The 26,289-nt window shown below is 40.4% G+C and overlaps 1 protein-coding gene and 1 long non-coding RNA gene across 6 annotated transcripts in view; one reads left to right on the forward strand and one right to left on the reverse strand.

The window, feature by feature from the left end:
- LOC124071579 (major histocompatibility complex class I-related gene protein-like) overlaps nt 1-23,066 on the reverse strand; it is a 29,638-nt gene extending 6,572 nt beyond the window's left edge. The window contains exons 1-7 of one of the 5 annotated variants that reach the window (XM_046412231.1): nt 22,888-23,065; nt 21,909-22,142; nt 21,551-21,811; nt 13,851-14,117; nt 12,364-12,504; nt 12,039-12,242; nt 11,006-11,145 (exon numbers count right to left, since the gene is read on the reverse strand). In XM_046412231.1, the coding sequence (XP_046268187.1) occupies nt 12,067-12,242; nt 12,364-12,504; nt 13,851-14,117; nt 21,551-21,811; nt 21,909-22,142; nt 22,888-22,948 (1,140 nt within the window). In that variant the 5' untranslated portion in view covers nt 22,949-23,065 and the 3' untranslated portion in view covers nt 11,006-11,145; nt 12,039-12,066. Of the gene's footprint in view, nt 1-11,005; nt 11,146-11,904; nt 12,243-12,363; nt 12,505-13,850; nt 14,118-14,751; nt 15,006-15,103; nt 15,338-16,082; nt 16,257-17,704; nt 19,120-19,240; nt 19,382-20,733; nt 21,001-21,550; nt 21,812-21,908; nt 22,143-22,887 lie in introns of those variants that run through there. The other 4 variants (XR_006845344.1, XM_046412230.1, XM_046412233.1 and 1 more) reach the window with 4 other exon arrangements.
- Nucleotides 23,067-25,453: 2,387 nt separating this feature from the next.
- Nucleotides 25,454-25,875, forward strand: LOC124071582. Its single transcript, XR_006845345.1, has 3 exons — nt 25,454-25,613; nt 25,692-25,747; nt 25,824-25,875. It is a non-coding gene; the product is annotated as an uncharacterized LOC124071582 (long non-coding RNA).
- Nucleotides 25,876-26,289: the final 414 nt, after the last annotated feature.

The raw sequence follows: 26,289 nt of genomic DNA on the forward strand, positions 1-26,289 counted from the left end.
GACCTGTACATCTCCAGGACTCTGAGGCGTGCAGGTCGGATCACAGCTGACCCTTCTCACCCTGGACATGGACTCTTTGAGAAACTCCCTTCAGGCAGGAGGTTACGGTCCATTCAGACCAGAACCTCACACCACAAGAACTGCAGCAAGAACTGCTGTTGGGTTATTGAACACCAACTGATTAATATACTGCTCTGCACTTTAATTACTTCAGTACAGTCACTGTTCTATGCTCATGTCATGATCCCCCTGCTGACCATTTGCACTGTTTACTTCACTCACTCACTCCAGGACCATATTTATTTTATTTTACTTTATTTTATTTTGCACGTCATAATTATTTTCTGTCTCTTACAGTCAAACATATGCATGACTCCAGTCTTTTCTATATAGTCAGTCACAACACAAACCCTCTCCAACTCTTCACTGAGCACTCGGCTGTTAAATGTGAAGACTTTCTGTCATTTCTTTCCAATAAAATTTCAATGTTTCAAATACAACCACACATCCTTCTCAAATTTTCGCCAGTCTTTGCTATGAAACACTTTGCTCCATGTTGGTATTTAGGTCAACCTCTGCCAGTCACCTAACCAGTGTCATTATTAAAATATCCTGCTGTTCACTGGACATTATCTTGACTCACTTTTCAAGAAAATATTAAAGAAATATGTCATTCGGTTTCCACATTTGCCCTTTCCGTTCTTACTTCTTCACTTTATCTGGTCAGGTGCTGATGTAATGGTTTGGCTTGGTATGTTTTTTGTTGTGCTTTTCTTTTTGTGCTCTCTCTGTTCCCCCTCCTATTTCTGTTGTTTTTGCAGAGCCTGTGTGTGGCAGGGGGTGTGGTCTGCTCCTCCTGTTGGCAGCAGAGGCTCACCTGAGTTCTATCAGCCTATTCACTCCACTTTATAAGCCCCGCCTTCACTCCTGCTTGCTTTCATTCTTCTTTGCCCATTGGCAGTTTTGCATGTGTTAGCTCACTTGTGAAAACTGCAATCTGTATTGTGTGACATCTCATGTTTCACAGTGTTACACAGCAACCCTTTCGATTTCAGAGGAGGTGAATTATGCAAAACAAACCCACGTCAGGGATTTCAATGTAATACACAGTCATACAACTCTGAGTTCTGCTGGTGTCGTGTTACCTATGAAGTCTTATGTCTTACAGTCATGCCACTCTGAGCACAGCCAATGTCAGGTGTTGTGCAGGGGTCCGTTTCATGAAGCAGGTTCAACAAACTCTGAGTATGTATGTTAACTCTGAGTTGACAAACCCTGAGATGAAAAACTCTGAGTTTCCTGTTTCAACACAGCGGATTCGCATTAGTTTTGTCGACTCTGAGTATGTTAACTCTGAGTATGCTGAGGCACCGCGACTATAAAAAAGCCATCATCAATGGAGCCCTGATTCACTGATTCACCATGGATACCGGAGGAGAAAGAAAGCGGAGAACATATTTTACACCTGTGGAGCTGGAAATTTTGATGGAGGCGTGCGGCGAATATGAAGATATATTCCGAAAAAAAAGTAACATGGCAGCAGCGGCCAAAAACAGACAAAACGCGTGGGAACAAATCACTGCTCGAGTCAATGCCTAAGTTTTGTGTTTAATCACTCATAAAATATTGCATGTAAAAACATGGTATTGACTCTGTGTTCATGTAGGTGCAACCCAGGGGGTGAAAAAAGGACTTGGAGGCAGTTGAAAATGAAATAGAAAAATATAATTCAATCAGGTGAGGCGGAAACATAACATGCCTGGTTGTATCTCACTTTCCTAACGTTTGTCAGACTATGTCAGACCATTGAAATGTCTTTAAATGATTTAATACTGTACAACTCTTTCATCCCCGCATAATGTTTCCACACGTTCTGTTCTCTGTAATGTTTCATTAATTAATGTGGTCAAGTTAACATTTGACTCCTGCCTAGCCAATAGAAAGAGGGCAGGGGCCCCTAAAACGGGTGGAGGACCTGCACCACCACCTCTAACAGAGGCAGAGGAGATGGCCCTTAGCCAAACTACTGGAAGGCCAGTGGCTGAGGGAATCCCAGGGGGCAGCTCATCTGAGCCAGTCACCCCTCAGGGCACAAGTGTCTTCATAACATGTAGGAAGTCCACAACTCTATAATATTTTTTATGAAGCCTCTTTTAGAGACAGGATGTTTGTTCTTGAATCCAGTAGACTCTGAGGGACGTCTCCACCTATTGGAGCCTCATGTAGCCCAACTCCAGCCTGTTGTAAGTAACTCAACACACCAAAACTCATAACCAGTCGTGGTATAAAGTTCACAGAATAAAATGCTTGTCTTCAAAGGATAATGAAGATGAAGACACTGTGTCTGCTGTCACAGAAAGGCCTACAGAGGTATCATATTAGATCAGCTTTACATGTACATGTGACATTCTTGTATGGATTTATATTGACATCTTATCCTTTTTTAACAGAGCGTAACTCGACAGCATGAAGAGGGTCCATCAAACTCTGCAGCGCAAATGAACACAGTGAGAGTTTCAGTAAACCACAGAGTTTAATTCAGAACAATTGTACATGTAGAACAATATGACTTAATGTCATTCTTATGGATTTCCAGTTACCAGACAAGGAGTTGTACAGAATCCATCTCCTTAAACAGATTATAAAAACAGATAAGGAAATGGTGCACTTGGACCACCAGATCCAAAAGGCAGATCTGAAAATAAAGTTACTTAAATACAACTTAGAGGTGGGTGTGCAGTCACAGGTAAATTTAATTTATTATTGGAACAACATGAATAACTAACAGAAAAATGTTCTCTTTGTCTCTCTGCAGGATAAAAGGAAGACTAAATAAAAAGAATGTGTGACAATATGGTTGTGCTTTTATTGAGTTAACATGAAAAATGATTATTGCATATGAGATCTCTGATTGCTCTTCCATCCTGGTTTTCTGGGAGGTGGATGGGGTCCTCCTCATGGTCTTCTGTTTGTAGGGCAGGGTGTTGCTCTCCTCTAATAGTCGCAATATTATGGAGAATATCACATGCCACACTTATGTCACAGGCTCTCTCAGGGGTTACTCTGAGATGACTGTAGGAGCCAAATTGGTTATTTTCTGTGTTCACAAGTGTTGTATGCATTTCTGCCAGTAGGTGGCAGTATCTATTTTAGGCCATGGATTGAGTCTACTGTAGGGAGGTGGACTAATCAGTGTAGTGGTGCACGCTGGGGAATCCACACGGTTTTTGACCGTGCCATGGTGTATAACTTCACAGGTCTGACTTAAGTGTTATGGTTAAAGTGAGTACTTTTGAGTCGACTGTATGAAGCCTAATAAACCTGGAATACAATCAGTAGTGTTTGGACATTGGCTGTGTTATGCATATGCACCTGCATGCACCTACACTGGCACGCGTACAAGCCTGTTAAACCACCAGCGTGGGCGGATAGTGACAAAGGGCCACTAGAATGACGTAAGAACTGGAAACGAGCTTTCAACAGGCCTATAGTCATCTCTAGCCTGGCTCTTGTCCTGCAGTCTGCCACATTGAAATGCTGCTGGGGGCCTGGTTGAGGGTCTGGGTAAGGAGTTATGAGAGTCGGTTGGCAGGGGTAACTCCTGTCACCCAGAAGGAAGCCTTCAATCTCTTCTGCAAGTTAAGTCACATTTATTTAGTATTGATATTTTTAACAGACAAACTAGACAAAGATCTTTACAGTGACAAACAGCCACCAGTGCAATGTTTCAGACCACTTGCCACAGTCCAGTCTGTTGCTCAGTGTAGACTCTCGATATGTACGGGAGTCATGCTCAGACCCAGGCCACTTGGCTTCCACATTTGTGATGATGTGAGCTGCATCACAAATGATCTTAACAGTACAGAAAATGAGGCAGGTTAGTTGAAATGTTTGTGCTCTGACATTTAAAGGTAGTAGTCAATGTGTGTACCTGCACATTAATGCTGTGGGAAGACTTCCGATTCACATAATACTCATTTTGTGAAGGAGCAATGATAGGAATGTGAGTGCCATCAATGCAGTCAATCACATTTGGAAATCCTAAAAGACATTCAAATCTTTGCTCCCAGAGGTCACAGCAACATGTTGCTAACAGAAAAGTTATTATTCATTTGAAATTATTTACCTGCAGTCCTATTTGATGGCTCTCACAGGCTTGTGGCCAGGAAAAACAAGACAAACTGAGAGAAACCGTTTCAGAGCGAGGCTCACCTTTCTGACAGCTCTGCAAACAGGTGCTTTACTTATGTGCTCTGCATCTCCAGTGTTGTATAAAACGCTCCCGTTTGCAGAAACGTGGAGCAACGCAAAGTATCTGTTCAATGGTGAGTCACGGCCACGGTGGGTGATGTGAGTGATGAGAGGACGGATGAGGTTGTGAATGTATTGCAGTGACTGTAATGAAAAACACTCAAATAAAAAGTCGAGAGTTTATGAAAGATTATCCAAACGTGCTCAGAAAATCCTCGCTCGACACAATCACATTTCTCTGTGAATCAGTATTGCTTCTTCGTCTACAGGCTCCTCCAGAAACAGACATTCGATTTTCGTAAACTTTGCAGGTTCAACGGAGACTCGGTGAATAAGGAAACGGTTCAGGCTTATGTTCTGTAAAGGGGAGGAGTCAGAGAGCAGTAAGCGGTAACAGACCCTTGAGTATGAGTTAGCTCGCTTTATGAAATGGGCTTAACACTTGTTCTGGCCGTGCCTGTTATTCAATGTTCTTTAGTGACTCCTGCTGGTCATTTACTGTAGTGCAGTGTTACTGTTCTGGGTTCTCTAGTGACTCCTGTTGGTCATTTACTGTAGTGCAGTGTTTGAGCACTGATTTGTATTTCCTGTGTAACTGGAAGTTAGTTCAAGCAAACTAAAAATGGCCTGTGTGCTCTAGTGAAGCTGATGTGTGTTCATCTGTTGCCATCCTTCGTTCATAGCCCTTGAGAAGGCATCACCTGTAAGTTCATGCGTGAGATGATGTATCTTTGATATAAGCACATTTTCTTGACCAGTTTTTGTTATGATATCTGTGAATTTAGTGAATCACTTGGGGTGGCCTTTTTTGGTTTATGTATACTAACAGATTAGTTCATTAATGCTCCATTAATTCTGTAACACTTATTTTGTTTAATACTTACCTGCTTATGTTATGTGATATGGTGTAAGTGAAGTTTACCAATATTGTTGTTTATGTATTTTTCAGTTTCACACTTTTCATACAAGTAAAGCATCTCAATATCACTTCATGGTCCTGAGAGTTACTGTATGCATGTGTTTAACTTGCTGGATAACTGAAGGGGGAAAATTCAGTGAGGCCAGTAGAACACTCGTTAACACACTGTCATTTTGACTGCTTGGACATTATTTGTATATAATTTGGATTATCATTAAAAAGATCTAAGAATAAATTGGTGAAAACAGGTAAAAACACATCAGGACACTAAATGAAAACTATAATGATTGAGTGTTTTATTTATTTAATTGACACAACATAACTTCTCTGCAATTACACATGCAAACTCGAACTGGAACCATTTTCTCTGTGAAATAAAACCAAATGTATCCTGCTTTCAACTTAGGTTGGTGTCATCATTAGACCTTAACAATGAAAATTATTAACTATTATTAACATTCCAAAATGGCTGCCAGCCAGCTGAAGACACACTGCTGTTACGATGCCAAGTTGTTTTGCTTATGACTCACAATCACTCGCAGTCAACACAGGTAACCTGTACCTTCCATGTGCAGCTCCCACACACCACCTTGTGACATGTGACACAAGTATCCTTTGCTTTGTTTTTCTTACACTTTCTTCGCACTTGGCACTGCCTTCTCCTCTCCATCTTCTGCTGCTCCAACCGGGGCTCTCGCACCATCATTTGTCTGGCTTTCGCTGTCATGTGTCCGAAGTGAAGTTCATTTGCAAGTCGCATTATGAAGTTCCTCCGTGACATCATCTCATTGGTGCATTTCTTGAACAGGGTCCAAGCATTTATGGTAGCCAGGTCAAGAATATTATAAAACACCACCAATGCTTTCACTGAGTATTTCCTCACCATTTGATCAAGCACATCTACTCCAACCTTGGTTCTGTTGTAGTATGTAACAGTCTCCGGTCCAGCTTTATGGCCGCTTGTGATGTTCACAGCTGTGTGGACAGTGCTTAGAATGGAGACATTTTTCCTTGGTTTGCATTGATAGACTATTAGGGTTGCACACATTTCAGCACCTCTGTAGTGTGGTAGGCTGGTTTTCTGGGCCTTTAGTGCCTCGGCAAGTTCAAGGGAAGTAAAGAAATTATCAGTGCTGATGTTTGTCCCCTTTCCCAGGAAAGGCTCAGTCAGTTTCAACACCACACTGTCTCCCAGTCGCTGTCCTGGCCTCCGTGTCTCATCTTTTCCCAGATATGGGGCAGCATTCAGCATGTATTTGGTATCAACATCAGCAGCAAGCCAGAACTTAATACCAAATTTATCAGGTTTGCTAGCTATACTGGATGAAGCTGCACCTTGCTTTTGTTGGGAAGAACTGCTCATCAACAGTTATATCATCACCTGGTTTGTAGCAAGTGATGCAGTTCTGGACAAATCTCTCCCAAACTTCAGATACCAGGGAAAACTTGTTCTCCTGCAGACGTGTGCGTCTGGTCTCCTTTTTTTCAAAACGCAGGAATCGTAAGATTTCCTGGAATCTGTTTCCGGACATGGTCTCCTTGAAAAATGCAAAGCCCCAGTCAGCTGACCAAAAGCTCGCCAAGTCCAGGCCTTTTTCACCTTGTGCACCACGAATGTAGATTTTAGCGCTTTAGCTCATCGACAGTCATATCCCATGAACTTTCCTCTCTGACTCTGTGTGTCTCAGCAACGGTGCAGGCCCTGATGTGTTTCAGCATGGCATCATCAACCAAACACAGAAAAGAGGTGAGGGCATCCTCAGTGTTGCGTTTGGCATGTGCTGTGGGGCCTGAAGCTTCTGTAAAAACATTATGACTCTGACGCCTTCCACTGTTTTCACCTGACTGTATTACAGTCCACACTGTGCCATCTTTTGCTGTTTCATGCCTCTGTGCTGAAGGTTGTGGGACAGCTTCTTCATCCAATGGCGGACTGAGTGCTCTTGTGGTTGACACAGTAGGTACCGCTGAAGTTACAGGATGTTCCACTGTCACCAAAACATTATAGCCTAATTAGTTTAATTTCATGGAATATTCATCTTATCAGGCCTTTTAAATTTATGGCACACTTGAAAAAAGCTGTCTATCAGAAAATCATGCTGTTTTGTAAATTATTTGGAGGCCCCCTGCAATACCTAAATAAAGGCTAAGAAGCTCACAAGATCACATAAAACTAGCACAGACTTACATTACAGAAATATGCATTATAACAAACAATAGCCTAATAATGATGATAATAAGGAATCCTCCTGTAGGCCTCACACCTTGTAAATTAGCAGATGCTATGGTGCTATGATGCTACTGCTATGGTCACTCAAGGTAGTAATACTCAGATCTCTTTTGTGTTTTGAAATTTTAATGAGAAAACAATGTTAGAATAAAATATACACACATTTAGGAAAAGTCAGGGTCCTATTGGTACATAGGGTGTTTTTTAAACCAAGTTATGACTTGTTAACTTACCTCCCTTATTGAAACGGTTAACTCAGGGTTTCGCTGATTTCAGGCTTAACATACTCAGAGTTTCCACATAACCTGCTTCATGAAACAGGCCCCTGGTGTCGTCTTAGCTTGTTCGGCTTCAAGCTATCACAAGCTAGCACTTTAAGACAGACAACACACTGTGGTTTCTCATTACCCACTGTTGCACAGGTGAAGCCAAAGACAAGATGTGTCGTCATATTTTCTAGTCTTTGCCTTGGAAGGAAATTCCTTTGGAAGCACATTTTGTCGATGCTTCATCCTCGGCTTTGAGTTTACGTGAGAGTCCCGTCAAAAACTTGTCCATGTTATGCTAGCTGTGTCATTTATTGATTGATTGATTCATTCCACCCACAAACCCACGCCAATGAGAGCATTTCAGTAGTGTGTGTGAGAGTGCTTCAGTACTGTGTGTGACAGCAGAACATCTCAGTAGTGTATGTGAAAGTATCTCACTTGTAAGTGTGTGAGGTTTTTACTATACTGTGTGAATATGTTGTTTCATATACAGTGGTATGAAAAAGTTTGGGCACCCCTGATCATTTTCAGGATTTTCCTTTATAAATCATTGGTTGTTCGGATCAGCAATTTCAGTTAAATATATCATATAGCAGACAAACACAGTGATATTTCAAAAGTGAAATGAAGTTTATAGGATTAACAGAAAGTGTGCAACAATTACTTAAACAACATTAGGCAGGTGCATAAATTTGGGCACCCTTGTTGTTTTATTGATTTGAGTACCTTTAGCACTAATTATTGGAACACAAAGTTTGTTTGGTAAGCTCATTGACCCTTGACCTACATACACAGGTGAATCCGATCATGAGAAAGGGTATTTCAGGTGGCCAGTAGCAAGTTGTTCTCCCTTTTGCATCTTCTCTGAGGAGTGGCAACATGGGAGCCTCAAAACAACTCTCAAATGACCTGAAAACAAAGATTGTCCAACATCATGGTTTAGGGGAAGGATACAAAAAGCTGGCTCAGAGATTTAAGCTGTCAGTTTCCACTGTGAGGAACATAGTGAGGAAATGGAAGACCACAGGCACAGTCCTAGTTAAGGCCCGGAGTGGCAGGCCAAGAAAAATCTCTGATAAGCAGAGGCGAGGAATGGTGAGAACGGTCAAACTCAACCCACAGACCAGCTCCAAAGACCTACAACATGATCTTGCTGCAGATGGTGTCACTGTGCATCGTTCAACTATTCAGCGCACTTTGCACAAGGAGATGCTGTATGGGAGAGTAATGCGACGGAAGCCTTTTCTACGCACATGCCACAAACAGAGTCGCTTGAGGTATGCTAAAGCACATTTGGACAAGCCAGCTTCCTTTTGGAATAAGGTGCTGTGGACTGATGAATGTAAAATTGAGTTATTTGGACATAACAAGGGGCGGTATGCATGGCGGAAGAAGAACACAGCATTCCAAGACAAACACTTGCTACCCACAGTAAAATTTGGTGGTGGTTCCATCATGCTGTGGGGCTGTGTGGCCAGTGCAGGTACTGGCAATCTTGTAAAAGTTGAAGGTCGCATGGATTCCAGTCAGTATCAGCAGATTCTTGCCAACAATGTTCAAGAATCAGTGACAAAGTTGAAGTTGCGCCGGGGCTGGATACTTCAACAAGACAACGACCCCAAACACTGCTCAAACTCTACAAAGGCATTCATGCAGAGGAACAACTACAACGTTCTGGAATGGCCATCTCAGTCCCCAGACCTGAACATTATTGAAAATCTGTGGTGTGATTTAAAGCGGGCTGTCCATGCTCGGAAACCATCAAACCTGACTGAACTGGAGATTTTTTGTAAAGAAGAATGGTCAAAAATACCTTCAACCAGACTCCAGACCCTCATTGGAAGCTATAGGAAGTGTTTAGAGGCTGTTATTTCTGCAAAAGGAGGATCTACGAAATATTGATGTCATTTTTCTGTTGTGGTGCCCAAATTTATGCACCTGCCTAATGTTGTTTAAGTAATTATTGCACACTTTCTGTTAATCCTATAAACTTCATTTCACTTCTGAAATATCACTGTGTTTGTCTGCTATATGATATATTTAACTGAAATTGCTGATCCGAACAACCAATGATTTATAAAGGAAAATCCTGAAAATTATCAGGGGTGCCCAAACTTTTTCATACCACTGTATGTGTGTGAATGGTAATTCTGAATAATGTCCCTGATGGCTCCTCATAGGTTTGGGCCATATCTCGCATCAAGCTGGCACTTTATGAGAGATAACATTGAAAGCACAACAAAGATCACATTTCCTTTGTCGGCTTGCTTGTCCACTGAAGTTGATGAAGGTTTGTGAACCACTCTGATGAAGTGATAAAGCATGAAAGACACTGGACACGTACAAGGAGGTGTAATGCAGTAGCAACATTTGGCATTCAGTCATGGAACCTCCATTACAAATCTGAGAAAGTGAAATAAGAAACATTTAGACTTTCATTTAGAACCGAGTTTATTGTTAAAGCACGTTAATCACGAAATGACACAACAGCACAAAAGAAACTGTGAGAAAATGCAAACAATTTAACCTTAACCTTTAGCCTTAACCTGCAGTCTTTTAATTTTTAAAATTTTGAGGACATTAACATCTGTAAACAAAGACTCTGACTTGTTTGTTTCTCACTGTGTCTTGTATAATAACAGTTAAAAAACTGGAAAGTGTCATGAGACAACTCACTGTACATCACTGCCCGGGGAAAGAGATTTTGGATATAATGAAGTTGGGTCCTAAATGAATGAAACTGTGATTAACAACAGTTGCTTTTATGCAGGCAGATGTTCAACCAGCTGTTATAATACATCACAGCTTTAGCACCACTGCTGTCTAGAAGTAAAATTGTGATTGGCTGTTGAAGCTGTTTATCTGCAATTGTACCCAAACAGTAGTTTCACAGTAGCAGTTTGTGTCATCATAAAGTAAAGTAAAGTTCATAATGTATAGTGTAAAAGTGGTGACAAGGTTTGGGCTTTGGGTTGTATGGCTCAAATGTAAACCTTTAAAATGTAAAGCAAGACTTTTTACAACTCCATACAGGATAACGACCTGAAGGTGAAGTTTCACTATGAGGTACAGTGTATTTGAAGACTTTTTTTGGTTAACTAAAATAAAATATCAAAAATAAATATCATAAGGTGTTGGGTTGTTTCTCAATTTTTTTTTCAGTTTCATCTGGGGTTTTTTTTGCCTGGTCTCAGGGGAATATTAATCAAAGTAGTGTTTATTCATTTTAAGAAACACGTTTTTCCAAATGAAGTTTTTTCTTTTTTAGCAATTTTACTGACATATCTGGAGGTATCTTGTCCTCAATAATTTCCACATTAGAAGAAAAAATTAAAGTCCATAGCAGGGGTGCTGCTTTTACGCTTCTGAGGGAATGACTAAATTATTGGATTTTTTTGTTTGTTTGTTTCTTCATTTTCAAATTTTCTTTGTTGCAAGCATAACTATTGCAATGCTTTTGTCAATTTGAGAAGCAAGTCAAGTCAAGTCAAGTCAACTTTATTTGTATAGCCCATTTTTACAAGCAGTTTGTCTCAAAGGGCTTAACATAACATCAGCAACATCCTCTGCCCTTCGACCCTCACATCGACTAAGGAAAAACTCCCAGAAAAACCTTTAACAGGAAAAAATGGAAGAAACCTCAGGGTGAGCAACAGAGGAGGGATCCCTCACCCAGGACGGGCAGACGTGCAATGGATGTTGTACAGGCAGGAAAGCAGTTAACAACATGAGAAATGACATTACTGAAAAGATAAGCAAAACAAAATCTCAACTGTTTAGTTTCACTTTTTGCTACCACCTCAATATGATTTTAACATTTCACAAGTTATAAGAAAATTATAATAATGAAAATTATAATAAACTGCTGTAACATTCATGTATTCTTTTTTTATGTGATGTTGAGAATCACTATCATATCAGTTCGATTTCGGCCCATAGGGAGAACCACCCCGCCGATAGTCGGTACATAGAGGAATGACAGGCAGATGTCAACAATACACATTGGGTTGGTCATAGAGCCGGCTACAGTTCAACTTGAAGATCTGGATGGAGAGATACCTGCAGAAAGATACAGAGAGAGAGAGAGAGAGAGAGAGGGAGGGAGGGAGAGACACAAGACTACGAGGAGCACTGGACACACAGTTAGTGACATAAAATAATGAACTGCATGTTAATCTGACGAGGGGAGAGGATAGAAGAGGAGAAGGAGGAGGGGAAACTGCTTGGTGGATCATGTTTGTGTCCCCCGGCAGCATAGGCCTATAGCAGCATAGCTATGATAGAGATTTAAAGATTAACAGTTAGTCAGACCTATTCTACCTGTGGCTATATATCATGAGGTGGGTGAAACTATGCCTACCAGAAGCAAACTATTTTGGATCATAAAATTCATTGTCTCACAGTGCAGTCTTCTGTGCCCACTGGTCCCACTCTGTGCTTCTATCTGTGCCTTGTATGAGTGCAACAATCACATTTGACAGGTCTGCAGAAGTAACACTCCTCTGAAACACGACAAACTGCTCAATCAGCCGTGGGTCAATTCTTGGTTGATGATGAGACTTCTTCTTCTTAACTACAATGAAAATTGGAACCACAATAGACAGTTTATTTGGCGAATATATGTCGACATTTAAGGTCTGTTTCTACATGTAGAGGAGAGTTTAATGTGTGATACCAGAAATAGTTAGTCTTACCACATTTGAGCAGGTATATTATTCCGCAGGACATACTAGTGATTGCAAACAAAACGCAGAAGAACCCAAGGATTGGCGTCACAATTTTCCAATGGACACTTAACACGTTAAGTAGGTGTCTGCCATCGAGAGTATTTCCATCTGCAATGACAGATGATAGAAATTATAAAACTGAGATTAGAAAAGATCAAACATCAGAAAAAAGCCCACATCTTCTTCTGCTGAAGATCATTTCAAAAGAAAAGACTGCAATACGGCACAATTGCAGTGAATTGGACCTTTGTAAGGTGTTAGTGATATTAAAATATCATGATCACAGTCACAAAGAAATAGCTATTTAGTGTTGGTCTACGATAAGATGTGAGCTATGGTCTCCTGTGTCAAAGTCAAACATGCTACACACCCACCAGGCTAACTGACTGAAGTGAACTGAATGACTGGTCCTGCATTGGCACTGAATGTTGGCTCTATCCAACATGAATATAATTCTTAGGTCTGAGGTAATCTGGTAAAACAGCTTAGACTCACAGCCCACGAGGTGGAAGTTGGTGCTTTCAGATGTGTAGTGTGCATGGCTGAGTCATAATGGATTACATGTGATCAGAATTAAATGATCACATCACAAATTAAGTTGATTACCTATAATCAAACCAGACTGCATTATAGTTACAAGATTAATTGACTACATATTTGATAGCATTTAAAAAAAAAAACACAAAATATGTTTTGCTGGCTATGAATGAATGTGGAGAACTACTGAAGGGATGACCCTTCCCTTTGCCACAAATTGGTCTTGGACACTTAATTATGGTGACAAAATACTGCATTAAGCATGAAGTGTTATTATTACACTAACGTATTTATATACACACACAGTGCTCATGTTCTCACGTGCTCACGTGTTCTCTTCTCTGCTATCTTATCTCCTCTCCTCCTCCTCTGCAACAAAACGCTGAACAGCGTGTCTACTGTGAAACTGATGTGGTCCAACACCATAGCAAGACGTAAGTGCAGAGCAGATCCAACACAAGGTAACATACCAGTAAATTAGCCTGGTTGCAGATTGAGATGAAGCCTAGTAAATTAATTATGGGTTAAGAACATAAAACATTATGGTGGCGAGCTATTATGTCTCTGAAAAGTTTTTGTTGAGAAAAAAAAAAACAAAAACAGAAGATAAAATGTTATGTTGCCGTCAGCTTGTGAGAGCCTGAGGTTCATTCATGTTATCATTATGATACGTCTCATACGTGTACACACACATATGCACACACAGAGATGTGTGTGCATATTATCAGATAGTATCAGCATATTATCCGTGAGATTATCAACAATCTTGTCTGATAGGAAAGTTTGGATTACAGTGTACTGAAGAGAGGAAAAGAATATTAGAAACACTGATTCAACAGACTGTGTTCAATTCTACAGCTATATGTAACAGCAAACCAGCTGAAATGTACTAGTTTGCAAAAGTCAAAAGGTCTCACCCCAAAAGACAGTGATGTTATGGCCTCCTGTTTGTACTCTACAGCCGTACATGCTGGAGTCTGAGCTCAGGGGGATCTCAGCTGTCAGTCGGAGGACCATGGATCCGTCTTGGGAAGGCACTGGCCCGGTTACAGTGACCCAGCTGGCCTTGGAGTTCTCAGGTTCAATCAGATGCACTGAGCTCACTGATTTGTCAGTGCTGGTCACGTGACACCTCAGCAGTGCCTGGTCCGTGTTCACTATGGGCTTGGCAAAGATACGCAGCACTGCAGAGAAAAATAATATCAAAGATTATGATCAGAGTGACAGTAACCAGTGGATGAACAGCTGCTACACTGTATGCTACTCTCATATTTGTTCCCAACATGCAACACACATAAGTCACATGACCACTATGGCTCCATTTTCAGCAAATATAAACATGCACAAGTTCATTCTTGACATTAGAAACTTTTGTTTTTCAAAGCCCTTTCTGGCAATTTCAAACACATCTATTCAATTTCAATCCAATTCAATTGTTCAACAATCAGAGACTGGAAAGTGGTCTTGCTCTTTCTTGTATTTGCTCTGTTGTCAGACAGTTCAGGTTCCATCACATCACCAAACCCATGTTCATGATACAAAGGATGCAACTAACTCAAAGGGACCCAATATCAACATCCCAATGGAACTCATTTACATGGCTGAACTTTCAAAGATCTTCCTCCAGACCGAGCGCCAACCATTCAGCAGCTCACAGTAATATCTCTGCTGGGACATCCTAAAGACACTTGACAGCAGAAACAGACTACATCATCTGTTCACATTAGACCAGAACCTTACAGGATAAAGTGGGAAAAGGTCAAAGGTCATCGACCAGGAGTCAGAGGATGGCCAGAGAAACAATGAGGAAGCTCTCACCTGTACTTTGCTGTGTTGATCTTTTCCATGCATCAATAGTGGACATTGTTCTCTGATGAAGTTCCTAAAGGCAGAATTCCTTGCATTATTGTTGTTCCAACGATGTTTAACTGTTCCTGCCATGGGAGAATGAGATGTCCATCTCTGCGACTCAGCATTAAAGCTTATGAAGTCCACTCCATTCACTGCCCAGACATCAAATGCAGAGACACTCCCATTGGCTGACAGGATGCAGCCACGGCGCCGCTGCACGTCTACAAAGATTCAGCGTTTTTAGTGCACAGTATCAAATAGCCCTTTACAAGATTTGAAGCAACATGTCACAAAAAACAGACCCACACTTTTAACTTACACACTGTGCTGTTAAGTGGAGGAACCTGATGAAGAAATTCTAAAATATCATAACTTGCTACATCACATTTTACAGGTAAATTGTTTGATTCCAGGGCAGGTCTGAACTCCTCTTTTCTCGTCCAACCGTCACAGTGAGAGATGGGAACTCCATCAAATACAGTCAGTTGCTCAAATAAAGGTCGACCTCCAGGCTGTTTATGTCCTGTGGACAAAAACTGAAGGGAGTGGGAATCTGAAAAAGAAAAGACATGAGGGGGGTCTCTGTACTCTTTATATGTGAACCAGCAGCAATCATCCTCAAGCTTTTGACTTTGACTTTTGATCTATTAAAACGGCACCATGACCTTTCTTGTTTGCATGTCAGTGTCAAAAAGTCAATGCAGAAAGTCAAAAATAATCACTTTAACTGCATACATGTAAACACATTAGCTGACACCTGCACTTTAATGCATACATTTATCTGCTAGCATCTAAGTGAAAGATAAACAGATCATGAAAATGATATTCATTACTACCTGATTCATCATACTGAGTGTTAGGTTATAACAGCAATAATAAAGTCAAGGTGTTACGGTAAGCAGCTCAGTCCTGCATTTAAAGTTTAAAGGTCCTGCTCTGAGATCAGTTCAAACCTAAACAAAAATCCAAAACATACCATCACCATGGTAACGGTTTATAAAAACTGCTGGTTCTGTTTTTGTTTTAAGAATTTCAGCAAAGTTATGATTATTAATTAATTCCATTTTGATCAGATCTGCAAAGATCAGATAATCTTGATCTGCAAAGTAACACCTTCAGCCATGAATAAAATGTAGTGCAGTTGTCAGTATAATCAATAAATAACCATAATTTTAAAAAAAGTCAACCAAAAAACAAAGAAAATAAATCTGAGAAAAAGAGAAAGCGAAACAAACTTGGCCCTGCAGCGTACAGTATGTCTTAAGATTCAGCAGCAGCACTGATAAAATGGCACTTACCACATTTAGCAGTTGACAGCACGAAACACTGAATGAAAAGTTTAATCCACTTCACTGCCATCTTGTAACACCATTACTGGGTTTTCAAAAAGTGTAAAATTGCAGTTACAGTGCTGTCCGAGTGTCAGCCTTTAAAGAAGTGTTTACCTCTGAGTCTGACTTTTGAAACTGGACAGACTGGTGTGTCCTGAAAAGCAGAAGGCTGCAACATTTCCAGCTCAAAGATGGAGGGTGATGGAAAATTTTAACTTGTAAGCTAATCTACTCTTAATGTAATCTTGAACCAAGATGGCACCAAGGACGGAGGCCCTGGTGTTTTGGTGCACTCTGTTTGTTCTGTTTTTGTCAAGTCAAGTCAAGTCAAGTCAACTTTATTTGTATAGCCCATTTTTACAAGTAGTTTGTCTCAAAGGGCTTTTGTGCACATACCCACATAGCAGACAGGTTTGGACCAGAGGTCCATTTCATGAAGCAGGTTCAACAAACTCTGAAAAATGGGTGAAATATAAAAATATAATTCAATCAGGTTGGCGAAAGTGTGTGTTTATTAAACACACACTTTCGCCATTGCTTGTGCTCGGAAGACGACTGTTCGCGCGTACATAGGTCTCATGTGATCTCCGTGCCCTCGCGAGATTCTCAGTCCGGCTGGCCCCACAGCGACATCACGCGTTACAACAGGACACCAATAAAAAACATAGTAATCCCTATCCACTTGGTTACACACACATTTAGGAAAAGTGAGGGTACTATTGGTACATTGGTTTTTTTTAAACCAAGTTATGACTTGTTAACTTACCTCCCTTATTGAAACGGTTAACTCAGGGTTTCGCTGATTTCAGGCTTAACATACTCAGAGTTTCCACATAACCTGCTTCATGAAACAGGCCCCTGGTGTCGTCTTAGCTTGTTCGGCTTCAAGCTATCACAAGCTAGCACTTTAAGACAGACAACACACTGTGGTTTCTCATTACCCACTGTTGCACAGGTGAAGCCAAAGACAAGATGTGTCGTCATATTTTCTAGTCTTTGTCTTGAAAGGAAATTCCTTTGGAAGCACATTTTGTCGATGCTGCATCCTCGACTTTGTGTTTACGTGAGAGTCCCGTCAAAAACTTGTCCATGTTATGCTAGCTGTGTCATTTATTGATCGATTGATTCATTCCACCCACAAACCCACGCCAATGAGAGCATTTCACTAGTGTGTGTGAGAGTGTTTCAGTACTGTGTGTGAGAGCAGAACATCTCAGTAGTGTATGTGAAAGTATCTCACTTGTAAGTGTGTGAGGTTTTTACTATACTGTGTGAATATGTTGTGTTTCATATATGTGTGTGAATGGTAATTCTGAATAATGTCCCTGATGGCTCCTCATAGGTTTGGGCCACATCTCGCATCAAGCTGGCACTTTATGAGAGATGACATTGAAAGCACAACAAAGATCACATTTCCTTTGTCAGCTTGCTTGTCCACTGAAGTTGATGAAGGTTTGTGAACCACTCTGATGAAGTGATAAAGCATGAAAGACACTGGACACGTACAAGGAGGTGTAATGCAGTAGCAACATTTGGCATTCAGTCATGGAACCTCCATTACAAATCTGAGAAATAAGAAACATTTAGACTTTCATTTAGAATCGAGTTTATTGTTAAAGCATGTTAGTCACGAAATGACACAACAGCACAAAAGAAACTGTGAGAAAATGCAAACAGTTAAAGCCTTAACCTGTAATCTTTTAATTTTTAACATTTGAGGACATTAACATCTGTAAGCAAAGACTCTGACTTGTTGGTTTCTCACTGTGTTTTGCATAATAACAATTAATTTTAGTATTTACAGACCATACTAATGTAAACGTAACTTCAACAGCATCAGCTCATCACTGTATTAAATGCTTTATTAATCAGTTTAGCGAGACTCCACGCTGGTCCAGCGTTAAATAAGGCTGAGATAAATGGAAACGGAAAGTAGCTTAGCGAAGGTGTTAGCTCATGTATTTCTAGTTGTGTTACACAGTATGGGTGTATATTATCATGCTATTTACAATGTATTTACATTATTTACATACAGTATCACAGAGTTTGGTCTAAACCGGCTCTAACTGGAAAGTGTAATGAGACGACTCACTGTACTTCACTGCCTGGGGAAAGAGATTTTGGATATAATGAAGTTGGGTCCTAAATAGATGAAACTGTGATTAACAACAGTTGCTTTTATGCAGGCAGATGTTCAACCAGCTGTTATAATACATCACAGCTTTAGTACCACTGCTGTCTAGAAGTAAAATTGTGATTGGCTGTTGAAGCTGTTTATCTGCAATTGTACTCAAACAGTAGTTTCACAGTAGTAGTTTGTGTCATCATAAAGTAAAGTAAAGTGCATAATGTATAGTGTAAAAGTGGTGACAAGGTTTGGGCTTTGGGTTGTATGGCTCAAATGTAAACCTTTAAATTTAAAGCAAGACTTTTTACAACTCCATACAGGATAACGGCCTGAAGGTGAAGTTTCACTATGAGGTACAGTGTATTTGAATACTGAAGACTTTTTTTGGTTGACTAAAATAAAATATCAAAAATAAATATTATAAGGTGTTGGGTTGTTTCTCCATTTTTTGCCTGGTCTCAGGGAAATATTAATCAAAGTAGTGTTTATTCATTTTAAGAATCACGTTTTTGCAAATTAACTTTTTTCTTTTTTAGCAATTTTACTGACATCTGGAGCTGCTTTTACGCTTCTGAGGGAATGACTAAATTATTGGATTTTTTTGTTTGTTTGTTTCTTCATTTTCAAATTTCCTTAGTTGCAAACATAACTATTGCAGTGCTCTGTCAATCTGATGAGCAAAGTATTCTGGATCATAAAGTTCATTGTCTGCAGTCCTCTGTGCCCACTGGCCCCATTCTGTGCTTCTCTCTGTGCCTTGTATGAATGCAACAATGATGCCCGACAGGTCTGCAGAAGTAACACTCCTCTGAAACACGACAAACTGCTCAATCAGCTGTGGGTCAATTCTTGGTCGACGACGAGACTTCTTCTTAACTACAATGAAAATTGGAACCACAATAGACAGTTTATTTGGCAAATATATGTCGACATTTAAGGTCTGTTTCTACATGTAGAGGAGAGTTTAAAGTGTGATACCAGAAATAGTTAGTCTTACCACATTTGAGCAGCAACGTTATTCCGCAGGACAAAACAGTTATTACAAACAAAATGCTGCACAACCCAAGGATTGCTGTCAAAATTTTCCAATGGACACTTAACACGTTAAGCAGGTGTCTGCCATCGAGAGTATTTCCATCTGCAATGACAAATGATAGACATTATAAAACTGAGATTAGGAAAGATCAAACATCAGAAAAAAGCCCACATCTTCTTCAGCTGAAGATCATTTCAAAAGAAAAGACTGCAATACGGCACAATTGCAGTGAATTGGACCTTTGTAAGGTGTTAGTGATATTAAAATATCATGATCACAGTCACAAAGAAATACCTATTTAGTGTTGGTCTACAATAAGATGTGAGCTATGGTCTCCTGTGTCAAAGTCAAACACGAGGTGGAAGTTGGTGCTTTCAGATGTGTAGTGTGCATGGCTGAGTCATAATGGATTACATGTAATCAGAATTACATAATCACATCACAAATTAAGTTGATTACCTATAATCAAACCAGACTGCATTATAGTTACAAGATTAATTGACTACATATTTGAAAGCATTTTTTTAAAAAAACACCTACAAAATATGTTTTCCCGATTATGAATGAATATGTTCTACTGTATATCAAAGTAAGTTATGCCTCTGAGGTTGCCAGTTTTGGTTGTTTTGTTTTGTTTTAGGTGTGGCAACAGGCGTGCAGAAGCAGAGTCAGTCCTTGGGTTTTGTGCAGTACACGACGTAGCAACTGCTGGATTTTTGCTTACTGTGGAGAACTACTGAACTACACATTATACCCTTCCCTTATTGGTCTTGGACACTTAATTATGGTGACAAAATACTGCATTAAGCATGAAGTGTTATTATTACACCAATGTATTTATATATAAAACACACAGTGCTCATGTTATTCATTATTTGTCTCTCATGTTCTCTTCTCTGCTGTCTTATCTCCTCTCCTCCTCCTCCTCTGCAACAAAACGCTGAACAGCGTGTCTACTGTGAAACTGATGTGGTCCAACACCATAGCAAGACGTAAGTGCAGAGCAGATCCAACACAAGGTAACATACCAGTAAATTAGCCTGGTTGCAGATTGAGATGAAGCCAAGTATATTAATTATGGCTACATGTAATGGCGGGTTAAGAACATAAAACATTATGGTGGTGAGCTATTATGTCTCTGAAAAGTTTTTGTTGAGAAAAAAAAAACAAAAACAGAAGATAAAATGTTATGTTGGCGTCAGCTTGTGAGAGCCTGAGGTTCATTCATGTTATCATTATGATACGTCTCATACATGTACACACACATATGCACACACAGAGATGTGCAATATTATCAACAATCTTGTCTGATAGGAAGGTTTGCATTACAGTGTACTGAAGAGAGGAAAAGAATATTAGAAACACTGATCCAACAAACTGTGTTCAATTCTACAGCTATATGTAACAGCCCACCAGTTGAAATGTACTAGTTTGCAAAAGTCAAAATGTCTCACCCCAAAAGACAGTGATGTTATGGCCTCCTGTTTGTACTCTACAGCCGTACATGCTGGAGTCTGAGCTCAGGGGGATCTCAGCTGTCAGTCGGAGGACCATGGATCCGTCTTGGGAAGGCACTGGCCCGGTTACAGTGACCCAGCTGGCCTTGGAGTTCTCAGGTTCAATCAGATGCACTGAGCTCACTGATTTGTCAGTGCTGGTCACGTGACACCTCAGCAGTGCCTGGTCCGTGTTAACTATGGGCTTGGCAAAGATACGCAGCACTGCAGAGAAAAATAATATCAAAGATTATGATCAGAGTGACAGTAACCAGTGGATGAACAGCTGCTACTCTGTATGCTACTCTCATCTTTATTCCCAACATGCAACACACATAAGTCACATGACCACTATGGCTCCATTTTCAGCAAATATAAACATGCACAAGTTCATTCTTGACATAAGAAACTTTTGTTTTTCAAAGCCCTTTCTGACAATTTCAAACACATCTATTCAATTTCAATCCTTCCTAATCCTTTCAAAGATCTTCCTCCAGACCGAGCGCCAACCATTCAGCAGCTCATAGTAATATCTCTGCTGGGACATCCTAAAGACACGACCCCCCTGAGAGGAAGACACTTGACAGCAGAAACAGATCATCATCTGTTCACATTAGACCAGAACCATTTAAAGGATAAAGTGGGAAAAGGTCAAAGGTCATCGACCAGGAGTCAGAGGACAGCCAGAGAAACAATGAGGAAGACATTCCCATCAGAGACCAGAGACAATGTCTGAACGGAGACACTGACCAAATTCCACATTTGCAGCTCTCACCTGTACTTTGCTGTGTTGATCTTAATTTAATTCCATGGATCAATAGTGGACATTGTTCTCTGATGAAGTTCCTAAAGGCAGAATTCCTTGCATTATTGTTGTTCCAGCGATGTTTAACTGTTCCTGCCATGGGAGAATGAGATGTCCATCTCTGCGACTCAGCGTTGAAGCTTATGAAGTCCACTCCATTCACTGCCCAGACATCAAAAGCAGAGACACTCCCATTGGCTGACAGGATGCAGCCACGGCGCCGCTGCACGTCTACAAAGATTCATCGTTTTTAGTGCACAGTATCAAATAGCCCTTTACAAGATTTGAAGCAACATGTCACAAAAAACAGACCTACACTTTAACTTACACACTGTGCTGTTAAGTGGAGGAATCTGATGAAGAAATTCTAAAATAGCATAACTTGCTTCATCACATTTTACAGGTAAATTGCTTGATTCCAGGGCAGGTTTGAACTCCGCTTTCTTCGTCCAACCGTCACAGTGAGAGATGGGAACTCCGTCAAATACAGTCAGTTGCTCAAATAAAGGTCGACCTCCAGGCTGTTCACGTCCTGTGGACAAGAACTGAAGGGAGTGGGAATCTGAAAAAGAAAAGACATGAGGGGGGTCTCTGTACTCTTTATATGTGAACCAGCAGCAATCATCCTCAAGCTTTTGACTTTGACTTTTGATCCATTAAAACGGCACCATGACCTTTGTTGTTTGCATGTCAGTGTCAAAAAGTCAATGCAGAAAGTCAAAAATAATCACTTTAACTGCATACATGTAAACACATTAGCTGACACCTGCACTTTAATGCATACATTTATCTGCTAGCATCTAAGTGAAAGATAAACAGATCATGAAAATGATATTCATTACTACCTGATTCATCATACTGAGTGTTAGGTTATAACAGCAATAATAAAGTCAAGGTGTTACGGTAAGCAGCTCAGTCCTGCATTTAAAGTTTAAAGGTCCTGCTCTGAGATCACTTCAAACCTAAAAAAAATTCCAAAATATACCATCACCATGGTAACGGTTTATAAAAACTGCTGGTTCTGTTTTTGTTTTAAGAATTTCAGCAAAGTTATGATTATTAATTAATTCCATTTTGATCAGATCTGCAAAGATCAGATAATCTTGATCTGCAAACTAACAGCTTCAGCCATGAATAAAATGTAGTGCAGTTGTCAGTATAATCAATAAATAACCATAATTTTAAAAAAAGTCAACCAAATAACAAAGAAAATAAGTCTGAGAAAAAGAGAAAGCGAAACAAACTTGGCCCTGCAGCGTACAGTATGTCTTAAGATTCAGCAGCAGCACTGATAAAATGGCACTTACCACATTTAGCAGTTGACAGCACGAAACACTGAATGAAAAGTTTAATCCACTTCACTGCCATCTTGTAACGCCATTACTGGGTTTTCAAAAAGTGTAAAATTGCAGTTACAGTGCTTTCCGAGTGTCAGCCTTTAAAGAAGTGTTACTGTAGCAGTATTATAGTGTAGTACTGAGCCTGACTTATCAAACTGGACAGACCGGTATGTCCTGAAAAGCTGCGTGCTGATTCAGCGGACTGGGATGTTTTCTGCAGACAACTTGGATTTAATGACTACAGACCTGTGGCACTGACATCTGTAGTCATGAAGTCATTTGAGCGCCTGGTTCTGTCCCACCTCAAGAAAACCTCTCCAACTCTTCACTGAGCACTCGGCTATTAAATGTGAAGACTTTCTGTCATTTCTTTCCAATAAAATTTCAATGTTTCAAATACAACCACACATCCTCAAATTTTCACCAGTCTTTGCTATGAAACACCTTGTCCCATGTTGGTACTTAGGTCAGCCACTGCCAGTCCCCTAACCAGTGTCATTATTAAAATATCCTGCTGTTCACTGGACATTATCTTGACTCACTTTTCAAGAAAATGTGCTTCTCTTTTTGTGCTCTCTCTGTTCCCCCTCCTATTTCTGTTGTTTTTGCAGAGCCTGTGTGTGGCAGGGGGTGTGGTCTGCTCCTCCTGTTGGCAGCAGAGGCTCACCTGAGTTCTATCAGCCTATTCACTCCACTTTATAAGCCCTGCTTTCGGCATAGTTACACTCACCTCATGATATATAGCCACAGGTAGAATAGGTCTGACTAACTGTTAATCTTTAAATCTCTATCATAGCTAAGCTCCTATAGGCCTATGCTGCTGGGGGACACAAACATGATCCACCAAGCAGTTTCCCCTCCTCCTTTTCCTCTTCTATCCTCTCCCCTCGTCAGATTAACATACAATTCATTATTTTATGTCACTAACTGTGTGTCCAGTTCTCCTCGTAGTCTTGTGTCTCTCCCTCCCTTTCTCTCTCTCTCTCTCTGTATCTTTCTGCAGGTATCTCTCCATCCAGATCTTCATGTTGAACTGTAGTCGGCTCTATGACCAACCCAATGTGTATTGTTGACATCTGCCTGTCATTCTTCTGTGCACCGACTATCGGCGGGGTGGTTCTCCCTACGGGCCGAAATTAAACTGATAGGATAGTGATTTTCAACAGGACATAAAATACATGAATGTTACAGCAGTTCATTATAATTTCAGTCTTGTGAAATGTTAAAATCATATTGAGGTGGTAGCAAAAGTGAAACTAAACAGTTGAGATTTTGTTTTACTTGTCTTTTTAATAATGTCATTCTCATGTTGTAAACTGCTTTCCTGCCTGTACAACATCCATTGCACGTCTGCCCGTCCTGGGTGAGGGATCCCTCCTCTGTTGCTCACCCTGAGGTTTCTTCCATTTGTTCGTGTTAAAGGTTTTTCTGGGAGTTTTTCCTTAGTCGATGTGAGGGTTGAAGGGCAGAGGATGTTGCTGATGTTATGTTAAGCCCTTTGAGACAAACTGCTTGTAAAAATGGGCTATACAAATAAAGTTGACTTGACTTGACTTGACTTTTCCCATTGGCAGTTTTGCATGTGTTAGCTCACTTGTTAAAAATGCAATCACTTGACAAATTGCAATCTGCACTGTGTGACGTCTCATGTTTCACAGTGTTACACAGCAACCCTTTCGATTTCAGTGGAGGTGAATTATGCAAAACAAACCCAAGTCAGGGATTCCAATGTAATACACAGTCATACAACTCTGAGTTCTGCTGGTGTCGTGTTACCTATGAAGTCTTATGTCTTACAGTCATGCCACTCTGAGCACAGCCAATGTCAGGTGTTGTCCTGGGGTCCATTTAATGAAGCAGGTTCAACAAACTGTGAGTATATATATTAACTCTGAGTTGACAAACTGAGTTTCCTGTTTCAACAAAGCGGATTCGCATTATTTTTGTCGACTCTGAGTATGTTGACTCTGAGTATGCTGAGGCACCGCGACTATAAAAAAGCCATCATCAATGGAGCCCTGATTCACTGATTCACCATGGATACCGGAGGAGAAAGAAAGCAGAACATATTTTACACCTGTGGAGCTGGAAATTTTGATGGAGGCGTGTGGCGAATATGAAGATATATTCCGAAAAAAAGTAACACGGTAGCAGCGGCCAAAGAAAGACGCGTGGGAACAAATCACTGCTCGAGTCAATGCGTAAGTTTGGGGTTTAATCACTCATAAAATATTGCATGTAAATGTAGGTGCAACCCAGGGGGTCAAAAAAGGACTTGGAGGCAGTTGAAAATGAAATATAAAAATATAATTCAATCAGGTGAGGCGGAAACATAACATGCCTGGTTGTATCTCACTTTGCTAACATTTGACATGTCAAACTATTTAAATGTATTTAAATGATTTAATACTGTACAACTCTTTCATCCCCGCATGATGTTTCCACACATTCTGTTGTCTGTCTCTATAATGTTTCATAAATTAATGTGGTGAAGTTAACATTCGACTCCTGTCTAGCCAACAGAAAGAGGGCAGAGGCCCCTAAAACGGGTGGAGGACCTGCACCACCACCTCTAACAGAGGCAGAGGAGATGGCCCTTAGCCAAACTACTGGAAGGCCAGTGGCTGAGGGAATCCCAGGGGGCAGCTCATCTGAGCCAGTCACCCCCCAGGACACAAGTGTCTTCATAACATGTAGGAAGTCCACACCTCCATATTGTTTATTTATGAAGCCTCTTTTAGAGACAGGATGTTTGTTCTTGAATCCAGTAGACTCTGAGGGACGTCTCCACCTGTTGGAGCCTCATGTAGCCCAACTCCAGCCTGTTGTATGTAACTCAACACACCAAAACTCATAACCAATAGTGGTATAAAGTTCACAGAATAAAATGCTTGTCTTCAAAGGATAATGAAGATGAAGACACTGTGTCTGCTGTCACAGAAAGGCCTACAGAGGTATCATATTAGATCAGCTTTACATGTACATGTGACATTCTTGTATGGATTTATATTGACATATTATCCTTTTTTAACAGAGCGTAACTGGACAGCATGAAGAGGGTCCATCAAACTCAGCACAAATGAACACAGTGAGAGTTTCAGTAAACAACAGAATTTAATTGTGTACAATTGTACATGTAGAACAATATGACTTAATGTCATTCTTATGGATTTCCAGTTACCAGTCAAGGAGTTGTACAGAATCCATCTCCTTAAACAGATTAAAAAAACAGATAAGGAAATGGTGCACTTGGACCACCAGATCCAAAAGGCAGATCTGAAAATCAAGTTACTTAAATACAACTTAGAGGTGGGTGTGCAGTCACAGGTAAATTTAATTTATTATTGGAACAATATGAATAACTAACAG

The sequence above is a fragment of the Scatophagus argus genome, chromosome 15, assembly GCF_020382885.2.
Source record: "Scatophagus argus isolate fScaArg1 chromosome 15, fScaArg1.pri, whole genome shotgun sequence".
NCBI classification, from domain to species: Eukaryota; Metazoa; Chordata; class Actinopteri; family Scatophagidae; genus Scatophagus; species Scatophagus argus.